The sequence below is a fragment of the Coccidioides posadasii genome, chromosome 1 (genome assembly GCF_018416015.2).
Source record: "Coccidioides posadasii str. Silveira chromosome 1, complete sequence".
NCBI lineage: Eukaryota > Fungi > Ascomycota > Eurotiomycetes > Onygenales > Onygenaceae > Coccidioides > Coccidioides posadasii.
The window spans coordinates 5,440,872-5,461,036 of NC_089407.1; the positions used below are offsets into that span (position 1 = coordinate 5,440,872).

The window sequence follows — 20,165 nt, forward strand, 5'->3', positions numbered from 1 at the left end:
TGTAGCAGCGCGCCTCACATAGAAATGGATAGAATGCAGTAGGGAGTGAGAAAAACAACAAGAAATGCGTTACCATATTGTTAAAACTTGTTTAAAATATATATAGACTCCTGAGAACAGTAAACCTGGGTACCTGCATCCAAAATGAGATATTCCAAGTGCTGAATAAATCGTATGGGAGAGGGTGATAGTGCTCATAAATCACCACTTGTCTCCAAAGGGAAAAACAAAAGTTATATAATGCAATCTATGTAGAAGTTCCATCTCCAATTGTCCTGAGCTTTTCTCCTCGTTCGTTGCATTATGATCGGAGTACGGAGTACGGGTTGGAGGTTGGGAGGAAGAGGTAGAGGAGCGGGCCGCCGGGACCGATTTACAACTTGGCCTTGGTCTGGGCTTTCTTGAGGATGGGCTCCATCTTCATGGCCTTCATGGCGTTTCCTCTAACCTTCAGCTTACCGCCCATGAAGAGCCGTTGGGCGTTGGCACGACCGGCGACGAGGGAACCAAAATCAGCATCGGAGAGGACGAGGGTGACTTGTTACGGTGTCAGTGCATAATCACGAAAACATGGTCGAAGGGGAGGGAGAAAAAAAAAAAAAGGACTGACCATCAGCCTTTCCACCCTCAGGGGCAGCGCCCTTGCCGACAACACCCTTGTCCTTGAAGTCGAGATACCAGCTCTCGGTCTCACCCTTCTCGTTGGTCAAGGTGAATGCAAAAACGGCCTTGGCGGACTTGATAGCGTTCTGGCGCTCGGCGTTGTCGGCCTGGAGGACGCTGTTGATGATGTCGAAGGCAGCGGAAGATTTGAAGCTGGCTGCACGTCAGTGTGTTAGCAGTGACTTGAAATTCCGACGACTCCGAGACAGCGCAAAATCAGTGAACTCACGGTTTGCGAGAGACATTGTGAAGGAATTAAGTAGACTCGACGAGGTAGGCCCGAAAAATCAAGTAGAAGGAAATGGGTATCTTAAGAGCTGAAAATATGAAGGAAAAGAATATAATGTTACAGAAAGCGAACTTCAAGAGATGATGGCACGAAGATTCGCTGGATTAGCAGCTATTTTATGTACAGACATGGCCCAACGGTACTCCGGACGCATGTGAATTTCCCTGTGAAAAAAGCCAAAAGCTGGTGCCGAGGCGCTGCGCTTCAGTCTGTGTCACCGGCGCTATGACAAAGCATAATTCCACGCTTTCTCCCCGTCCCACGCTTTCGCCCTGGGAGTTGAGATCCGTGGGGTTTGTGCGCCTAAGGTCGGCAGGATTACCGTTTTGCGACCTACATCATGTAGAACGGGTTGGAGGAATGTATTGGTAATGATACCACTCAATTGTCTGTCTGGTTATTTAACTATTTATGATACTTCCCACGTTCAAAGGCGTAGGGCAGGTCATTTTCACGGGGATAAATTCTCTGGGACGAAACGATTTACGCCAACGGCTCATCCAGCCAATAAACGGTGAAGCGAATACGGGGCCAAAGCTGGAGATTAGCTGCTTCACCCAGAGAACGCATACGAAAGTGTGGATCAGTTAGCATGGTTAATCAAAGATATCAACAGACGATCCATTCATCATGAGAGATCCCCCAGTATCTCAAGAACACCGTCTTCGTAGACGGTGAGGTTGCAACTACCGAGGCACACGATCATGCTCAGGTGCAACGCTAGGGGAAATAACTAAAAAAAAGAAAAAGATAACTAGTTACAGATCAAACGGGACATTTTTTTGGTGTTTTACATTCATAAGTCGTCAATCGTCGAGGAATAAGGGGGAAAAAAAAGCGCCATCATCATTTCCGTGGCATCTTCCAATTCTGCACCGGTGCTGTTGACCCCATTTCAATGCTCCCCGCCTATTTTTTCTTCTTTTTTATGATTTGCCATGACCGTAGATTTGCCAATTTCCCGTGGATAAACGCCTTCATAGGCCCAAAATAAAAATAAAAATAAAAAATCCAATAAGAGTGGCAAAAGAAGGATAAGGCTCATCGCCAACTAAACATCGAAGATCGAAGAAACCGCCTCATATGATCGGGCCCGCATGACAGCAGCCCACGAGTCTTTGAGGTCGCCCGCTGAAAGTTGGTATACGCCCGAAACTGCCTCGAGCGATCTTTCCTCTTCGTTTCTTCCATCAGCACTTTCTGGAACTGGCGCGCATCCATACCAATCGGACTAAGCATGATGGGCACGTCCATGACTTCCACCGGCGAGGGTTTCTTGCGCCGTCGTCTGCTGACGGCCTTGCGCGTGAGTGGTCCTAGGGCTTCGTCCCACGTCCCGCTGCGAAGGACGGTTTCTTCGAAATTAAACTCGCGGACGGTGTGTCTGTGGTCAACGATGAAGGATGAAACCTGAGATGCGTCCAGAACCACGTTTTCCACTTCCATATGCCGCAGTGATGGGAACTTAAGTGGCCGTAATTTTGATCTTGCAGAGCTCCCGCGTCCGCAAGGCAGAGGTAGGGAATTTGAGGAGGCGTCGAGGCATGGCTCCGTTGATAGAGTGAGCGGGCAAGGGCCTTTGCTCCCTTTCCAGCGAAAAGTGAACTCTCTTAAGGAAGAAAACCCCCCCAGGTATGAATGTAGAAGTTTCAGGTGGTCCGTGCTTTCGCCACATTCGAAGGGGAAACTGTCCATATGGATATGTAGCTTTTGCACCTGCATCCATCGTTTCCGTGCTGATGGGGATGCACCAAACCCAAGTGTGTGTCGGAGATAAAGGAGAGCGGCGGGATGTATAGGAAGTAGTGACAGCGTCTCAAGGCACTCTAGCGGCGCCTGCTCAACCGCTATACGAAGAGAAATAAGAGCGTAGTCAACAACGCTGCGCCGGTATCGATGACCAGGGACCTGGCGATCACAAGAGATTATCAGGTGGGAGATTGAAGGCATGGCCGTAAATGCTCGAATAAAAGATGGTATGTTGGTGGCAGCATGGAACAGTGGGGGATATTGCTTCGTCAACAAGTCTGTCATTTCCCACGATCCATACTTGGGAATGCTAAGCCTCGAACCTGCGCATTGAGACGTATGGACCTGGGGCATATATACAAAAGTTTGCTCCTCTCCAGTAAAGGGATCAAGCAATGGTGGTAGAAAGGTTTGAGGCGAATGTGCAATCCGAAAAGTAAGTGTTTCGATGAACCCGCCGATGCGCTCCAGCGCCGCCATCCGTGCAGGCCGAGTAAATGTGCTGCTCCGGAATTCAATTTCAATGTTGGAAAATAGGCAAGATGCCGTTTGGATGCTCAATTCATTGCAAACCAGTCGCAATGACAAGATATCCTCCTTTGCAGTATGCGCCAATATAGTATCCCGAATGCCTCTATCCAGGAAGAGGTCGACGAAAGAAAGGTGACTTGCCATCGTGATTGAGTACTGGTCCAGGTTTCAGAGTCAATGCGCTTCAATGGCATCGTTTGCGCCAGGAGTATTCCACAAATGAGGGCAAGTGTCTCAAGTTCGGGGGAAAATTTTTTCTCGGGGAGCGATTCACCAGAAATGCGGTCAATGTGCTTAATGTCCAAAATTGGCCGAAATGCTCCATATAATACGAACCGGCGATTAGAAGTGAAAGAAAGGCAAACGGCGGCGACCGCCTCCAGAAATGAGAGAACTATTCAAATTATGCATCGCCTCAACCCGGTTGAGGCATGCATGAGAGATTAGAAAAATTCAACGAAAAAGGAAAATCGACGGCTTTTTTTGTCGAAAAAAAGGCCGTTTCCCCTCGTGCTTGAGGCGGCATTCTAGCGAAAATGGAGGAATCTAGAAAAGTACGGGGGTAGGGGGGAAGGGGGGAAGGGTAAGCATCACCCTTAGGGCGCTCAAAACACAGGAATTCGGCTTGAAAGGCGGGATCCAGGCGAGGACTAAAGAACTTAGGGGGCCCTTCTACAGAACAACGGCCGTAGTCGCGAGGGCGACGCGGTAGTGAAGAGCAGATTCCGACGTGATAAATGGTGGGCCGGAACGCAGAGCAACAAACATGTTTCCCGTTTCATCACGGCCAAATGGCGGTCATTGGCACGAGGCCGGCATTAGCCCCGCAGTGTGTTTCCTGAGGTACCCCTGGTGTCCAGCCATGGTGTCTGTTCACCGCTCGCTGACCGCAACTGGTTCACAAATCCCGGATCAGACGTCTCTGCATCGTCGAATGAGGGTTGCATATTCGCCTTTGCTGGGGCCAAGCATCAACCATCGTGCTTGGCTCGACTTCCGCGATGGCGATGTCGCGTCAATCAATGCGGGGCCACACCCTCGACGCGCATAAACGCGACCAGAACGTGCCTGTCTGTGGCTTTGCGCGGGCACGACGGGGGTTCTACATACGTACATGGAGCGTCCTGCATCTGACAGCCACATGGGGTGGGTTGCGTGAAGAAGTCCGTGCTTCACAGAATGTCAAGTCCTTGCCAATCGGCGGGAGCTCGTTCGATATCAGTTCGCTGTGGATCTATACTGAACAGCCACGGAGAATACGTCACACAAAGCAAAAGGTAAAATAAAGGTGAAAACCATATCTTCTACTCCGTACCGCATCCGGATGCATCAAGTCAATAATCAGTGAACTCCGCACCTGGACTATACAAATCGCGTCATAGCACAGGGGAATAATCTAACATAAATCACTAGTACGGGATATAAAGGCGCAGCCAGCCCCACCGAATGATATGGATGCCGTGTTATAGTACATACAAAGAGCTGATGGTAATAGTACTGTCGAAGAGTGACCGGGAGTTTAATTGTAGCCTCTCCGGCGTTTGCCCTGGTTGCGCTCTCTAGGCGTGACAACCGCCTTATTAACCTTGCGCTTCGGTCGTGTTCTGTAACCAGATTTGGCCTAGGAACGTTGTCAGTTTCAATCAGACTAACAGACAAGTCAGGATAAATAAAAGGCGCATACCGGAAGACCCCAAGGACTTTTGGGATCAACGTTACCCTTGGACTTGCCACGACCGCCACCGTGGGGATGATCCATTGCGTTCATCGCGAGACCACGCACAGTAGGTCGAATACCCAGCCATCGCTTGCGACCAGCCTTACCCAGTCGTCTATACTGATGGTTTGCATTGCTTGCAATGCCAATGGTCGCACAACAATCTTTGTGAATCAGCCGAATTTCACCACTTTTGAGGCGAAGGGTGACGTGCTCCGACAACTTCTTCAGTCTGTGTTTGTCCTGAAGGGTCAAATGCTTGACCTCCCCTTTCTCGTCTGTAATAGTGTCTGCTTCAGGATCATATCCTTCTACAGACTTCGCGATAACAGTTGCGAAAGTACCCGCACTTCGACACAGCTGGGCCCCTTTATCTTTATGTAATCCTACATTGTAGATCAGCGTGCCAATTGGGATCATGTGCAGCGGTAGGCAATTCCCCCGCCACGCAGTCTTTGCAGCTAAAACACCAGGGTCAATAACACCGCCCATACTCTCCCACAAATCCTTGGGGATGCCGGCGCGATAGCTTTGCACGACATCACCCTCTCGCATTCCCTCGGCGGCAATTATATAACTTAGCTTATTTGTAAGCTTGGATCGCAGGAGAGCAATATGCGCATTGCGGTTGGGGTCGTGTTCAATTCTCTCCACCACATGTGGCCCAGGCTGTTTTCTATCAAAATCGACGATCCGTATTCTTCGCTTGTGACCACCTCCGCGATGTCTAACGGTGACATGTCCGGTGTTATTTCGTCCGCCCTTGCCATGGCCTGTTTTGGCAATCGTCAATTCCTTGACCGGTCGTCCTTTCCATAAATGATCGTTTATTGGCCTTCGAAGATGTCTTGTGCCGGGAGTGCGAGGCTTATAGGTTCTCAAAGCAAGCCCGCCTTTATCATGGGACGGCGGAGGCGCAAACGAAACGCTTTCATTAGCTGAGGGATCAGGAACCGCAGGTTGTGACTGAACAACCGTAGCATATGTGCGCGACAAAGCCGAAGAGAGGCATTTGCAGGAGTATTGGAAACCCCGCAACGAGATGCGAGGCTGTAACATGGTGATTCGGCAACAAGTGGTAGGTCAAGTGGTGAGTCGAGATAGAGGCTAAAATGAGGAATCAATTTGACATTGCGTAAAATTTCCAAGCACACCAAACCACAGTGAAAGTGCTCCGTAGAAACAAAGAACAAATCCAGATATTTCAGGCCAGCGGACCGCCAATTGACATTGTTGAGCTCCAAGGGCAAGAAACATCCAGATGAAAATCTTTGGCCGAACATCGCTACACGTGACCCTAGACGTGGCTTATATAATATCACCCGCAGTCTAACGTAACCTACAAGCGAGCGAAAGATTAAATTAGTTATCTCAACTAAACTAGAATTTAACCCGACATATCTACGCCCAACAACCCCTAAATAGATTAAATTACACTACAATAGGACTAGGGCAGCTTCTTCTTGTATGGCCTAAAATATGGCAGTTCGTACACCTTGGTGGTGCCCGGGAACATGATGCAGGCTCTGAGGCTGCAGGCTCAGAGAGTTTTGAGTGACTGACTGTTCAACAGATTGAGCAGATGAAATAGAGGCCTCAGCAATCTCTTCCCTATTTAGACCTCCTTCACATTGAATTCTTATTCAAGGATTATAATGTAAATCATTAGAGCCATAAACCATGGCCGAAGGCTGATGTCCAGGCTATGCAGTATGGCAAGGGACCTTGGAACAGATAACTTTCTCCAGTGACCTTCGTCACAGTGCTGCGGAAGGAGGCCCAAGTGTAAGGATATTTCAGGTTCAGCAAGGGGAAAGTGAGAGCAACAGGGATAGCCAGGATTTTCAGAATGATTTTAAGCAGGTATAGCTTCCATCCATATTGCTGAAACATTTGTGGCTGCCCCTGTTCTGCTGATTGTCCCTGCTCATAGATGCATTTTGCTGCTTGATGTGTTGAATTTCTTTCTGTCCCTACTCCATTTGCCATTCCCTACTCATTTCATGAGTTTACACTCTGTGCCGCTACTTGAAAAGATCCCTAGTCAGGCCCAAAATCAAGGTCTGTCCGCTGTAAAACATAACAGTCCTCAATGACAAATGCACCTGGCCTACCCCATTATTCCAAAATATGGCCTCCCTGAAGGAACCCGATCGGATACCACCTATTTTCCAACATATGGCCTCCCCTGCAGGAATCCGATCCCCGAGGGACACCACTATTTTCCAGTCAAGACGCTACTTGTACATACCGTTGAATTCCTCCTTTGTTGGGGGGGGGGAAATCCATTAGGAAAATAGTGGTGTCCCCTGGAGATAGAATATCTCTGGGGGAGGCCATCCGTTAGGAAAATAGGGGCATCCTTCCTTCCCTCCTTCTTCTCAATTTAACGTCCAACCAGCCGCTCTTGGAATGCTATAGTCCGTAAGGCGTCTTTCTCCGTAACTCTCGCGGCGGGGATCGAGGTGCGTCCGTCTCTGCATCCGTATCGTCGTCGATGACAATGGGTTTCTTGCGGCGGTGGATGGAAGGTGGAAAGGGAATTGAAAGAAAGATGGATTCAGAGGGGGAGGGAGGCCATATATATATCCAACGGCCGAAGAAGAAGTCACGAGATTGCGTATCACGATGACAAAGGGTCGTTGATGCGGGATACTGCCCCGGCTGCTAACCAGGACCGGGGTTCCTCGCGTTATGTTTAGGAGTGAAAAGGAAGACGGACCTGGAGGGGGAGGGAGCCCTCTATTTATACCAAGGGATTGGGGGCAGTCACGGGATGCTCGTATCGGGCTGCTCTCTCCAGGCATTGAAGCACGGCACAGCAGCTAACAAAGTCCGGAGAACAGTAGAAGAGGAGAAGGCATGGCAGTGCCATGGGCTGGTGGCTCGGTTTCTCCGGTTATATACAGCTGCCCCTGAGGAGAAAGATGAGGACACTGTCAAGCGAGGCTCCTCTCACCTGCCTCTCAAGGGCCGTTAATGACCGCTAGGAGAAGCCACCTTATAGTTGATCATGATATCCCTTTCGTATACATAGATTATTCCTTGCGTACGGGACCCATCTTCATCAGAGAGCCCAAAAGACGCAGAATAATGTGATCATAGTGGAGACACATTCACTACCCTCTTTGTCAAAATCAGTGATGCTTTAGATAATTGTCCGGTGTTATTCGCACAGGAGGTGGGTAAAAAGTTTCCTATTTAATAGTGAGTATGGTTATTGTAGGAATTATCAGAGATCATACCAGGTCAGTCTTAGAAGAGGGGAAGTTATCATCCAAGACAGGCTGTTTGCAATTGAGCTTGAATTTGCGGCTCTCTTCCTGCCAAACTTTCTGGGAGTCAGTCACTGTGTCCAGCCCGAACTCTGACACATAGCCATCGGTATTACAATCTGTTAGATAATCCTGCAGCATGCGTCCAAGTGTGGCCTTTCGCTTGCCCCTGACGTTAAAGGGATTAAGTCTTGGCTTTTGGTGCATTGTGAATTCGATGATATAGTACATAGCTACCCGTGGTGGTTCGGATTGCGGTGTTAGCTCATAGACAGCGATCACTAGAGAAATGTCACTGTAACAATCAATGCAGAATCGGCAGAGCTTGTTTATCAAGGTTTTCAATCGCTGACGTCGCATCTGTTGAATATTGTGAAGATTAAATCTCGAGTCTTCATCCAGCACCTGCAAAGACATAATGGTCGGCTAAGGAGAGGTAGGGGCAGGCATGGTGGATTGAACGCATTCTATTTACAAGCCAGAGGTAGCCACCATTTTTCAAAATCTGTGACGTAGCCATGATCGAAGCACTGATATCATTTCATGACGGGCCATGAGCGAGACTTGTCCAAAATGGATGAGTTGGTTTTAGGGCTTAGTGTGTTTCGATATTGAATTTCTGGATTTCTGGATTTTTGCATTTTTGCATTTCTGCAATTTGGCTTCAATTGGTCGATCTTTTTATTAATCTACTTGATGGATGGTCCATTTCAGAACGGTACACATGGCGAGAGATAGGGCGCCTCTTGATTAGATTAGTGTCAACATACCCTAGCCTGTAATGCTCATTACAAAATGTTCATGATCTAGAATTTCCAAATACTCTCATTAAAGATCAACGAATTCATCATATGTCAAGTGTTCATCCAAACCCTTTTCTGCAGCTTGCTGCATTTTCCTCTTGACAAATCCATCCAGTTCACTGCACTCCTGCTGAGACAGAAGAGAGATTCTATCACCCAAGCAGCACAGAGGGCCAAAATGCTTCTTGTCAAGAAATGTCCAGTAAATGTCATCAAACATGAAGCTTTTCCTCACCGCAAGGCAGAACCAAAAAAGTCCATTTTCAATTGATTGCGCCATTCAATCTGATAGGCGTTGAGACTCCATGATGGAGCCTTTCTGTATTTGCCAGTCCTCACAATCTCAGAGCACCTTGAGGAAGAGTTTGAGATGCAGTTTGTAACGGGCTAGGAAGGCATTCAAGTCTGATTCCCAAGCCTCAGGACTTTCAAGAAGCAGCCACCATGGAGCGGTGTAGGTGAATTCAGCTGGGGCAACATAAGTGAACTCCCAGTCAATGACACCAGTAATCATGAAATCTGGGTCGCAAGTAAGTACATTTGAAGGGCAAAGATCATCACAATAAAAATGGAAGGGGCCAGGCTCTGTCTGAATCTCCCGTGCAATCCTGCGGAAGAGACACCAGGCTATATATTTTTTGCAGCAGTCATGTCCATCTTCTACTGCATCATTACGCTGATGGTGGAGGTGAAGAAACTGCTGTGTGGCAAGTTCCTGAAAATATTCAGATGCAGTTTGAAATGTATTTTTAGCAAATATATTCGGAGGAAGATTTCCAACACATACAAGTTCATTCATGTTGAGTGTTAGCGGTCTTTTGCTGACTTTCCAAATTCCTGAATCTAGTTCCAAGCCCCCAATGGCTGGAAACATCAGCTTTGCAAGCTCCAGCAGGATACAAGCCATTCCATGATAAACCTTTTGCAGGTCAGAGTCTGATAGGTTCAAATCCAAACTGAGTGATTCTTTTGTAGGATCTCGGAGCCGTTTGGACAGCAGGGTTCCCTTGAGGAAAGTTGTAACAATGTAAGGGACCAACCCCCAGCACCCACCACCAAGGACAACCAGGACAGGCAATCATGTCCATTGTTTGAGGAACTGCAATACAGCAACTTCATCTCTAGATTTTTCGGTGCGAAACCGGCTTCTGCCTAGGATAGGGAAGCGAACGACCACGCGGAATCCATCTTCAAATGTGACGATGGAACATATGTTGTAAGCTCCGGTAATGAAACCGGAGGCTTCAACCGGGCGAGAGTCAGAGCAATGCCGACCAGCGAGCTTTAATGGCAAGGCAGGCGATTCTCGCGACAGAATCTGTAGCCAGCCGATGAAGAATTCCTGAGATTTCACTTCAGCGAGGCGATCCCAATCCATCTCAACAATTGTGCTGCTAGATGCGATTGCCCGGAGACAATGTATGGGTCAGCTGCACTAGCTTGGACAAGAGAGAGTCTAAGTGACCTGTGCAGCTCACCATAAAGTTATCGGTTGTCTGATTGGTGGTCTTGGCCAAGTGGGCATTATCTCCAGTCGAGAGTTTAGAGGAGTCAAAACCTAATAATAGGCTTCAAGGTACGGAGTACATAATCTGCTTTAAAACTTTAAAAAACAGCGCTATGGACGACTATTGCGTACTATCCAGTCTTATGCCATTGAGAATGGGTACATTTGAAGCTCGAGCACATTGTCTATGTTCAGCAGCACAATGTTTTGTTGCCAACACGGTTGGAGGGACTTGAAGTTGCTGCCTAAATGCATGGGTCAGACGCATATGCTACCTCACAGCTTGGACGCAAATAAGTAGTCTGCCTCATCTACTCTCAGTTGAACCAAGCCTCCAGCCCTCCTCATCAACTCCAGTGGCGATATCCCGATTGGCGTGCAAATCCCCTCAGAAGACCAAACAGAAGAGCTGAAGAAACAACTGAAGGAGCTCCTGAAAATTAGGGAGACTATCGATGGCATATCGGAAAGAGACAGGCAGATGGTGTTGGCAAACTCCCAGCCGCGACAGCCGCGCTGCCAGAGAAGAACATAAAAGAATGATTCAAGATCATGCCGGAACACGGAACTCAAGAACGAATGGACTTGGCAGCCAATACGCTGTCCAACAGCTGACGACAACATCATCCGGAAGACGCTGGCAAGCCAAGCACTGATGTAGCCCCGTCCAAGCGTCTGCCTTTGGCACGTAATACTCGTGATGAGGTTCTATCATCTCCACATGGTGAGGTGATTCCGGACCGTCCCATTAGCTTATCCTCGCATACCACTCATCCCAAGTACCAAACCCCAGGGCCCCCTTGCCTAGGCCCTCAAAGATTCAAACAACACGATTCTATGACTTCAAAATCCATATATGTTCAGCCCTTTGCATCCATTCATAACTCACTTGCCTCACAACAGTTCATGAAAGCTTTAAAACCTTGCCCTGCCCTGCTCTTCCTCACTTCAACAGCTGTGATTGCACTCTTCAAAGGGTATGAACTAGAAGCGGTTAGAGTCACGTCTTAGACTGATACTCACTCTGACTGTAGGACTCAACATGGCCTTGAAGGATCCAACTACTCTCCTACCAGGGCTCCTCGAAGATGCGAAAACCGGCAATACACAGGACATCAAGACATTTCTGAACGAGTATATTGGAACGGTCTTGAATCGGCTTAACAACCAGTAGTCTGATTATGACGCTAAGTTGTCCTAGATAGAGCCAATGAAAGATGAACCCGTTCAGAGACGCCGATGCTTCAAGACATCAAGCCGTGGCAGGGACATCATGTATGGGGCAGTGTCTATAAGGATTCGCCCGCGAACCCCTTACACAGACGAACAACACTCCCGAGGGCTGGGAAGCCCATCAAGCCAACCACCCAGTTTCAAGGAGACAATGAGGCCCAATTCTGCAGATCCATCACTCCTGACCCACACTTCTTCTATATGACGAATTATCTGATCAATATGCTCTCCTGCAGCACTGAGATGAAGGATAACTGCAATTGCCCGATGGATGGCAAGCAATTTTGGGGACGGTGGATCAATGGTGTGATTTGTTGAGAGGAGCAGGGTTCTTGTTGCTGGGAGGTTGAAGAATAATGAGGCGCCATCATCTGATGAATGTATCTTGTAAGTGTGTTTGGGATGAATTGAGGTGTCCATAGCTTCAAAGGAAATTTGGAAGTTGCCAAAGGACCTATGAGCCTCAGCTGTCAAGGTAAGAGCATTGCTTGGATGATCAATATTTGGTCCCTCAATCAGATGGATGACGCCTGGGTCAAACATGTTAAGTATTGCAAGAGCGGTTTTCTTAGATTCGCTCTAAAAGTAGAATTAGAATTAGAAAACAGTTGCCGAACACACCTTTATAAAATGCTGTACATACCAACTGCAACTCACCACTGACAGTAGCTGTTGTTGACATAATTGAATGGGGTATAATATGTGCAACTTCAAGGAGTGCAAGTTTACCAGGTGCGAAAATCAACTGCTGGCCATCATCATCTTTTGGATTTGAGGGATCTTGCTTTAATCTCTCTAAAGCTTGAGTCCAGTTAAATACCCGCGTAACCACACACCGGTTATGATCACGAATCAGACAATCACGCCGAAGGACTGATAATCTTGCAGGTGTTCCAACTGCATTTTCAATTGAAGAGGCTGATAAACCAGCTGGTGTTGGCTGTGGTGTCTTTGTCCCTGATGCCTTCACTATAAACCATGTAAGCAAGAAAGCAAGAAGTATGTGGATGCGCGCCAGGACATGTACATACATGGTAGAAAAAAATTATTAAAGAGGTATTCTGCAAAGGAATCTATAGCCCCTTCTGCCTCCCTCTTCTGATGTGCTGGGGCAGCAGAGCCAAAGGTGGAAAATCGAGACAGGCCTCGCGCGAAATCTGGTGACCCTTGATCGCTTTGGGTATCAAGGAAGATAAAAAAATGTCGTAAAAAGGTGTCTTTTGAACGGGAATGCTCATATGTCAGGCGGACCAGAGTGACTTTCTTGTATGGTCTTCTGCTCTGGAACGGTTCACAGTGACTGATGAGCTTATTGAAGATGTCATCAGCCTGGGCCAGCTCGGCTGCAGTCAAAGATGGCTGTACAGAAAAGTCGAGGACTTGTTCAAGTGATGCCTGATGCCGAAGGTGAGCAGTCATCTTTTCATTGGCAGTAAGTAGTATGAACTGTTTAGAAGATGTGATGAAGGCACAGTGTTGGGAGTTACACGCCGCGCCAACAGGAAAGAGGCTGCATGCACGTGACCATGCATCTGGAGGTTATTTGTCCGCTGGCGAATGTGGCGAACATGGCCCGATCTATCGACGGTGTAAGTCTTAAGCTGTTTCCCTGGACGGCGGCTAGAACCAACAACCGCGACCATGGTCCGGTTTCTGCCTGAGCACGCTCAAACATTCTTCCGTGCCGGGATGCTAGGTCATTGGAAACCATCGATCGCTCGATTGCTGGATCGGCGATGGGGAGACGATCGCCTGGGTGAATGACTTCCCGCTGCTAGCTGCTCTTGGCGATCACTACACCAAGCCCCTATTTCAGAGAGGCAGCCAATAAGCACTCACTTCCAACGCCGCCAACATTCCAACGCTTCTTTCGCTTCGAGCGCCTCCCACGCCTCCTACACCTATTTCCTACCTCTTTCACTTCTTCGCCTCCTACACCTGTGACACGGTAGTGCCTATTTTTCGTTATAAACTGACAGTTACCTTGAGGCTGTGTACCCAAGATTTCTTGGAAGATTGTTCCGTGCCAGAATATGACTCTTCCATGCCAGCCTGAATCGCACTGGCTATGATAGGAGGATGCATCCACAATGATCGGCTTCTATTTATCGCCCATGTCCGCCGTGTCAGCACGATGTCGACGAATCCCAGCCGGATTGTTGCCTTGTATTACCTTTAGATCCAGCTCAAGCTGCAGTCACAGTGGGAGCAAAACCTCACTGGGATCCTAAAAGCGAACTCGTCTTGATAAGGATTTGACGTTGAGCCGATATCAAGCATACCCTTCAATTGAGTATTGCAAGAGGTCTTCCCTTTTGCATCGGACATGTCGCTTCGAAACATCCAGGAACATGGCCGACCTCTTTGTCGCCATCTACCAATCCCGGAACCAGCTAAGAAGCCGGAAAGCCAGAAAGCCAGAAATCTGAGATCCAGGAGTACTTGGTTGCTCATTGGGTTCCATAGCCACCAAAACACACTCAAAGAAAGTTCGAAAACGCCACTATTTTCTAGTAAAAGGCCACGAATTTTGTTTCCTTGAAGAAAGCCATGGCTTTAAGTGGCCGTGGCCGCGCACCGTTTTGGAAGGGAATCCATTTTCGGCTCTCAGCCACTCAACAGGTAAGCGATGGTGCGTTCTTCAATGATGAAACGCGGCGATAGGGATCGGGATCACCTACGGGCGGGGGTGGAGCAGGCCGATCCATGGCCCAGAAGAAAACTCCACGATGACCACCACCTCCAAACGCTTCGTGAAGAAGTGAAGACTTCGCCGCATCAAGTCACTTCCACAAGTTCCTGGGACCGCAGAGCCTGCTTAGTCACCCTGTGCAACTTGACCCAGTGCGAACAGCAAGTCGATTCTTTCAATTTCCCTTCTTTCTTTCGCAATGGCAACATACAACCAAAGCAAAGCAAAGCAATGGCCCGGCATCGCCATCAGGCCTCACTCGAGGGCATCATCAACTTTTCCGGACCTGAATCCTTACCAGCGGATCAGCGCGCCCGGGCAAAACAGAGATTTTACAGCATCATCAAACATTTCAGACCAGCAGAGGCATCTGATGTTGCCTACAGCCGCCCGTTCCTCGTCCGCTATACTTATGAGTACTCACGTTCTGAATTATCGCAGGACACCTTACGCGCCTTTTTCGATTTTATGGGCCTAGACGTCGGTGGAGACAGATATTGACTTTGACGGCGATGGGAACCAGCTGAATGAGAAGCTGGCCAGTTTTGTGGACTTCCTGCTGGATAACTTCCTATCACTCGCACCCTATATCTCACCAATGATCGATCCATAGAGCCCCCGTTATCCTGACTCCTTGCTTTACATCGGGCAATTGTATATATCGTTCATCTGTCAGGCGCGGGAGAATATATTGACAGGATTCTCCAGGACATTTTGTGATTAACCATAATGATCTCACTGTGCAGGATATCTTCAATCACTGTGACCCATTCTCAATTTCCAGGCTGTAGAAGCTTTGCTCAGCCATAGCACTCAGCACTAGTAATAACCTTGATAGTTGCGCAGAGGCCCATTGCAAATCCAGTCTCATCAAAGTTGTAGATATCTTCCATTGGGATTCCATGCTCAGCAATTATATCCCCCAGAGTCTTAAACCAATCCTGAATAACCTTCCTATCCTCACATTTTGCTCGCTCGTAATTATAGTGTCTGGAATGGCGGCATTTGAGCTCCGTACAGCATTTAATCAGATTTGACACCCAGTTCTTGCCAACACGGAGGGGAGGAGAGGTAGAATCGCATATGGCAAGAAGATGATTAGCCATATTCTCAACAAATGCCGGTCCGGGGGGGGATTCCTCATTTAGCTAGGTCTAGGATCCATTGAACTAGCTGATCCTCTTCAGTCTCAGTCAATTTGGTTGAATTTGCGCGTAGACTGGTTCTTGCAGGTTCCATTTGCTCGATGATGTAGTCTTCATAGTCACTGACTGCACAAGACTATAACGAATAATAATAATAATAATAATAATAGTTAATAATTTGCTCGATGATATAAGGTAGTATAAGGCACATTAAATAGCTGTGCAGCTTCAGCAATTGAGCTAATTTCTTGCTTTTTAAGAGTAGAGATAGCAAGTTCAATCCTGCCCTCTATTTCTATAGAGGATCTTGCATTTTTATTGCGAATTGGTGGCATTCTGACGCGTTGAAGTGGATGGTTGATGGAAGTTGAAAAAATTATCTTTCGCTCGCTTGTTGATTACGTTAGTCAGACTCTTACTGAGTCAGCAAAACTTGACGCTTAACCCTTTTCAACCGATTTCTCGGCGCGGCGCGTGACCGTAACCCAGTCACGTCACGCTGTTTTTGTATTTCCATAACATACACGAGCGAAACCCTTGCGTTGCCCTGTCAACGGCCTTTGTTTTGGCTCTTTTCTCCCCTTGTTCCGCGCTCCTTGCGTCGCGGTGGTGTCCCCACTCTGGTATTCTTGTTACATTGTTGCTGGGTCAATACCGCAACTCTGTCGACAATTTCCGTTTATTATTGGTGTGTATGGTATGTATTCCTCCTGTATGCACAACGATGGAATAATAAACGCCAGGCGTTTTTGTTCTTCCTTCACCACCAACTTCCTTGATGTCTCTTCTGCTTTGCCTTGTCTCCTTCTCAACTATCTTCATTTCAGTAACTGCTAACACAGTGCAGTCCTAACAACATCTTCATATCACGATAATTCTACCATTCTGCATACCCAGACGCGAGTATTTCGAGACATTCCTGAGGTTGAACCTCACTTTAGACGCGAGAACTGATACCACCGGGCCTCAACCCCAAATCAGAACCACAACGCCCCAACGACAGCAGCTAAGAGTGAGACTCCCTTCCCACATTCAATCTCTCGTCCCTAAAGCCCCTTTGCCTGTCAATCATGCCAACTCAGACTCCGAGTTGTTGCCTGCCCTATGGCACACTAGCATGCGGTGTTCCCCATAGCACCCTTTCTCTGTGGTAACAAAAGACCTTTGATTCCCCGATTCTTTCATCACAACAATTAAAGGCCGTCCTCAAGCTTACGAGCTATTTACTGGGCATCTTCTCGAACCCACATTGGAATTTTTCCTCCTTATATGACATAGAAAACGTTCTGTATGATTTAAAGCATACACACGCAACTCTGATAGCAGCTGACAATATTTTAATCTGCAGATATTACCCAGCGAAAGACCTTCGCCCCAGCTACTAGATTTCTGCTTCTTGCATTGCCCCAACTTGTTCTACCGAACACATAGAGCTTGATAATATGCCACCCGTGAGTCTTCCAAAGTCCCCAATATCGCGTCCTTGCGTATCCGCGTGCAGGACACTAACATCCTTCCAGACTAGAAGTCTACGGCAGCGTGCCGTTACTAATGAAAATGATGAGAATGCCCCGACGACACGTCTGACTAGAGCCAAAGCCGCTGCCGCGTCTAGCCATGAAAACCAACTGAACGCTGCAGCCGCGAAGAGACCCCTTCAATCGAAGAAAAGTTCTCTGAATTCTGCTAACACTGGGGCTCAGCGAAAACGGGCAGCATTGGGAGATGTAAGCAATGTGAACAAGTCAGAGGGCGTAGATACAATGGACGCGAAAGAATTGAAGAAAGGAACCACGAGCCGAGTCGGATTAACATCCAAGGCCACAACTCAAACTGGTGGTGTGCAAAAGATTACGCGCAGCAACACTTCTCGATCTGCATTAGGGGTCAGAGATGCCAACAAGCGCGAAGCGGAACCAAAACGGCCAGGAAGCGGTTCAGGTGTCATGGGCAGTGCACAGTTGAAGCGTCAACAGAGTCAGAAGTTCCTTTCTGCAAATGAAAATAATGCCGTCACAGACGAACCTCCCCGAAAACGGATTGACAGTGGAAAAAAGACGACCGCATTCCAAGAAGAAGCAAAGCTAGAGGAAACAGACAGCGTCCCTACCGAGGAACCACAGGACGCAGATAAGCCGCTTAATCTTGATGCTGAGGATCAATTCGACCCGTTGATGGCGTCTGAATATGTCATTGAAATTTTTGACTATCTTAAAGAGATTGAACCGCAGACAATGCCCAACCCGGATTACATTGAGCATCAAGAGGAGCTAGAATGGGAGGTGCGTGGTGTCCTTATTGACTGGCTCATCGAGGTCCATACACGCTTCCGACTACTACCGGAAACCCTTTTCCTTGCTGTCAATATCATTGACCGGTTCTTATCCATCGACATTGTTGCTCTCGACCGTCTACAACTTGTTGGTGTTGCTGCCATGTTCATTGCCTCAAAATACGAAGAAGTCCTCTCACCTCATGTCGCGAACTTCAGTCATGTTGCCGACGAAACATTTACAGACAAGGAGATCCTCGACGCAGAGCGACACATCCTTGCGACGCTTAATTATGACATCAGCTATCCCAATCCCATGAATTTCTTGCGAAGAATATCGAAAGCGGATAACTATGATGTTCAAACTCGGACCTTCGGCAAATATTTTATGGAGATCAGCCTGTTGGACCACCGCTTCATGCGCTATCGACAGAGCCATGTTGCGGCTGCTGCCATGTATTTTGCTCGACTAATCCTCGACCGAGGCCCATGGGTAAGCTTTCTTATGTGTCAAAGTGAAGTAACAAATACTAACGCTACCCATAGGATGTGACTATTGCACACTATGCCGGGTACTCTAAAGAGGAGATCATACCTGTGTTTCACCTTATGATCGATTACCTCTATCGTCCTGTTGCTCATGAGGCATTTTATAGGAAATACGCCAATAAACGCTTTTTGAAGGGTATGTTTTGAACAATGTGTTGTCATAGGCTAAAACTCCAATATCTGATTTATGGCTACAGCTTCCCTTCACGCTCGTCACTGGGCCAAGAAATACCGTTCCATGTACCTAAGCCAAGAGAGCTACGAGAATCGCCAGAGACATAGCTGATCAACAAACTCCTCAATATTGGTTGCAGAGCACCTCTTCTGCAAGTCAATTCGCATGTGGACGAGTCTGTTGCGGTCGGCGTTTCACTAATAATATACTGCCTCGCCGCTATGTCACCACGCACTTCTTTTTTTGGTTACCCTTCGTGGTGTTGATACGACGACATGCCATCTGCTTCCTTTGCTTAAACATTCTCAGTTTCGTCATCTGTCGGATTCATCCCTTTCGATTCCAACGTTTCCGGTTCTATTCATAATCCATTTTCTCTTCTTGGCTTGGTTTTCATCACGGTGTTGAGTGAACAAGGGTTGGAAAGGGTCCCTACCGTCTCCATTTTTCTACTGATTATGCTGTGCTTATTCTACATTTTATGCTGGGTTCATCTGGCGTCCAGCGTGGTTGCATTCTATTCTCTTTGTTCATATCCTGAAGTGTTTAATGCGAGCTCATCTGCAAAGATGTCTGCCTGCAAGGCAATTGCTGAAAGCAGGAGCATCGTTTGATGTAATTTCGCATCCACTTTGTGGGATTAGAGTATACGGATGGTTTACAGGGACAGGGGTAATCCTTAAAAAGTGATGTGTGAGCTCTATTTTCTTTTGAGGGGATGGGTGTTGACGGCCTTTGAACCTTGAAGCTTCGGCGCTAATTGTGCAGGGTTTGATTGCTTGTCTTTATTTCTCATTTGCACTTCTCCCCCCACTGTTTCTGCTTTCGTTGTGTTCTTGTACATATGCATGGGCTTGTGGATCGGCTTCTATTGCAATCGTACTCCTGTTTGAGTTGCTTGCTAGCTTCGTAACCGTCTGCATTTTTTCCACGATGGCAATTCCATATTCAAAGGCAGTGAACTTGCAAGTAGGCGAACAGATAACAAGCATATATTCTATTGGTAAGTATCAGGATCATCTATTCCGTATTGTCCGATCCCTGTACGGAGTACACCGGTGGGAGAGTGAGAAAGGTGGTCTGATGACGGGGATTGGGCTGAAATGGACTGGCTCCTTGTACCTCGTCATGTTTTGATAATTGGTCTTGAGCTCTAATACTCGTCTGTTGGTTCGCAGTCAGTTGGTTTAATCGAGTGGATTGTCCATTCAACTTAATAACCACCAACATTACTCCATACACATAAATAGAGACAGGGATCAGGCCTGCCTGAATGGATCCGAGAGAATCAGGTCAAGGGTCGTAACCACGTCGGGTCCGATCGCTTTGGGCTGCCCATGGATGGGCGAGCTCTACAGTACATGCACCGCACGCGGCATGTTCAGTGAATTTCAGATTACAAGCAGAGAGTCTGAGATCTCAAAGGAATATGCTAACTGTTGCTAGATGAACATCTCCTGACATGCGAAGACGGCACTTATTGAAGCCTCCCGGCCGTGCAGTAGCACAACTCACGACAAGCTTCTGGAAGGATTCAATTCCGGGTACGACCAACTGCTTCATTC

General features: G+C 47.7%; 9 protein-coding genes across 9 annotated transcripts; 2 read left to right on the forward strand and 7 right to left on the reverse strand.

Annotated features, from left to right (window-relative positions):
- Positions 1–75: 75 nt before the first annotated feature.
- D8B26_001563 (uncharacterized protein) lies at positions 76–984 on the reverse strand. Its single transcript, XM_003065554.2, has 3 exons — positions 893–984; positions 611–820; positions 76–537 (listed from the first exon to the last, which is right to left on the reverse strand). The coding sequence occupies exons 1-3, from the start codon at positions 906–908 to the stop codon at positions 374–376; spliced, it is 390 nt and encodes a 129-aa protein (XP_003065600.1). The 5' UTR covers positions 909–984; the 3' UTR covers positions 76–373.
- Positions 985–1,435: 451 nt separating this feature from the next.
- D8B26_001564 (uncharacterized protein) lies at positions 1,436–3,376 on the reverse strand (the record flags this gene model as incomplete). The annotated part of the gene is made up of 2 exons (XM_003065555.2): positions 1,436–1,500; positions 2,065–3,376. 2 exons carry the CDS (start codon positions 3,374–3,376, stop codon positions 1,436–1,438), a joined length of 1,377 nt encoding a protein of 458 aa, XP_003065601.2.
- A 1,037-nt stretch (positions 3,377–4,413) lies between these two features.
- Positions 4,414–6,191, reverse strand: D8B26_001565 (mitochondrial 54S ribosomal protein uL2m). Its single transcript, XM_003065556.2, has 2 exons — positions 4,917–6,191; positions 4,414–4,853 (listed from the first exon to the last, which is right to left on the reverse strand). The coding sequence occupies exons 1-2, from the start codon at positions 6,006–6,008 to the stop codon at positions 4,752–4,754; spliced, it is 1,194 nt and encodes a 397-aa protein (XP_003065602.1). The 5' UTR covers positions 6,009–6,191; the 3' UTR covers positions 4,414–4,751.
- Positions 6,192–7,330: 1,139 nt separating this feature from the next.
- On the reverse strand, positions 7,331–8,032 carry D8B26_001566 (uncharacterized protein; the record flags this gene model as incomplete). The annotated part of the gene is made up of 1 exon (XM_066123573.1): positions 7,331–8,032. The coding sequence occupies exon 1, from the start codon at positions 7,754–7,756 to the stop codon at positions 7,331–7,333; it is 426 nt and encodes a 141-aa protein (XP_065979647.1). The 5' UTR covers positions 7,757–8,032.
- Positions 8,033–8,086: 54 nt separating this feature from the next.
- Positions 8,087–8,641, reverse strand: D8B26_001567 (uncharacterized protein; the record flags this gene model as incomplete). The annotated part of the gene is made up of 3 exons (XM_066123574.1): positions 8,087–8,146; positions 8,195–8,280; positions 8,341–8,641. 3 exons carry the CDS (start codon positions 8,639–8,641, stop codon positions 8,087–8,089), a joined length of 447 nt encoding a protein of 148 aa, XP_065979648.1.
- A 729-nt stretch (positions 8,642–9,370) lies between these two features.
- On the reverse strand, positions 9,371–10,405 carry D8B26_001568 (uncharacterized protein; the record flags this gene model as incomplete). The annotated part of the gene is made up of 2 exons (XM_066123575.1): positions 9,371–10,033; positions 10,136–10,405. 2 exons carry the CDS (start codon positions 10,403–10,405, stop codon positions 9,371–9,373), a joined length of 933 nt encoding a protein of 310 aa, XP_065979649.1.
- A 1,308-nt stretch (positions 10,406–11,713) lies between these two features.
- D8B26_001569 (uncharacterized protein) lies at positions 11,714–13,261 on the reverse strand. Its single transcript, XM_003065558.2, has 3 exons — positions 12,799–13,261; positions 12,411–12,736; positions 11,714–12,346 (listed from the first exon to the last, which is right to left on the reverse strand). The coding sequence occupies exons 1-3, from the start codon at positions 13,184–13,186 to the stop codon at positions 11,849–11,851; spliced, it is 1,212 nt and encodes a 403-aa protein (XP_003065604.1). The 5' UTR covers positions 13,187–13,261; the 3' UTR covers positions 11,714–11,848.
- A 1,092-nt stretch (positions 13,262–14,353) lies between these two features.
- D8B26_008414 (uncharacterized protein) lies at positions 14,354–15,714 on the forward strand. The gene has a single exon (XM_066125862.1). It carries the CDS (start codon positions 14,397–14,399, stop codon positions 14,958–14,960), a length of 564 nt encoding a protein of 187 aa, XP_065979650.1. The 5' UTR covers positions 14,354–14,396; the 3' UTR covers positions 14,961–15,714.
- A 1,332-nt stretch (positions 15,715–17,046) lies between these two features.
- Positions 17,047–19,518, forward strand: CLB2 (G2/mitotic-specific cyclin; the record flags this gene model as incomplete). Its single annotated transcript, XM_066123576.1, has 4 exons — positions 17,047–17,055; positions 17,125–18,369; positions 18,423–18,561; positions 18,623–19,518. The coding sequence occupies 4 exons, from the start codon at positions 17,047–17,049 to the stop codon at positions 18,709–18,711; spliced, it is 1,482 nt and encodes a 493-aa protein (XP_065979651.1). The 3' UTR covers positions 18,712–19,518.
- Between the last annotated feature and the right edge of the window lie 647 nt (positions 19,519–20,165).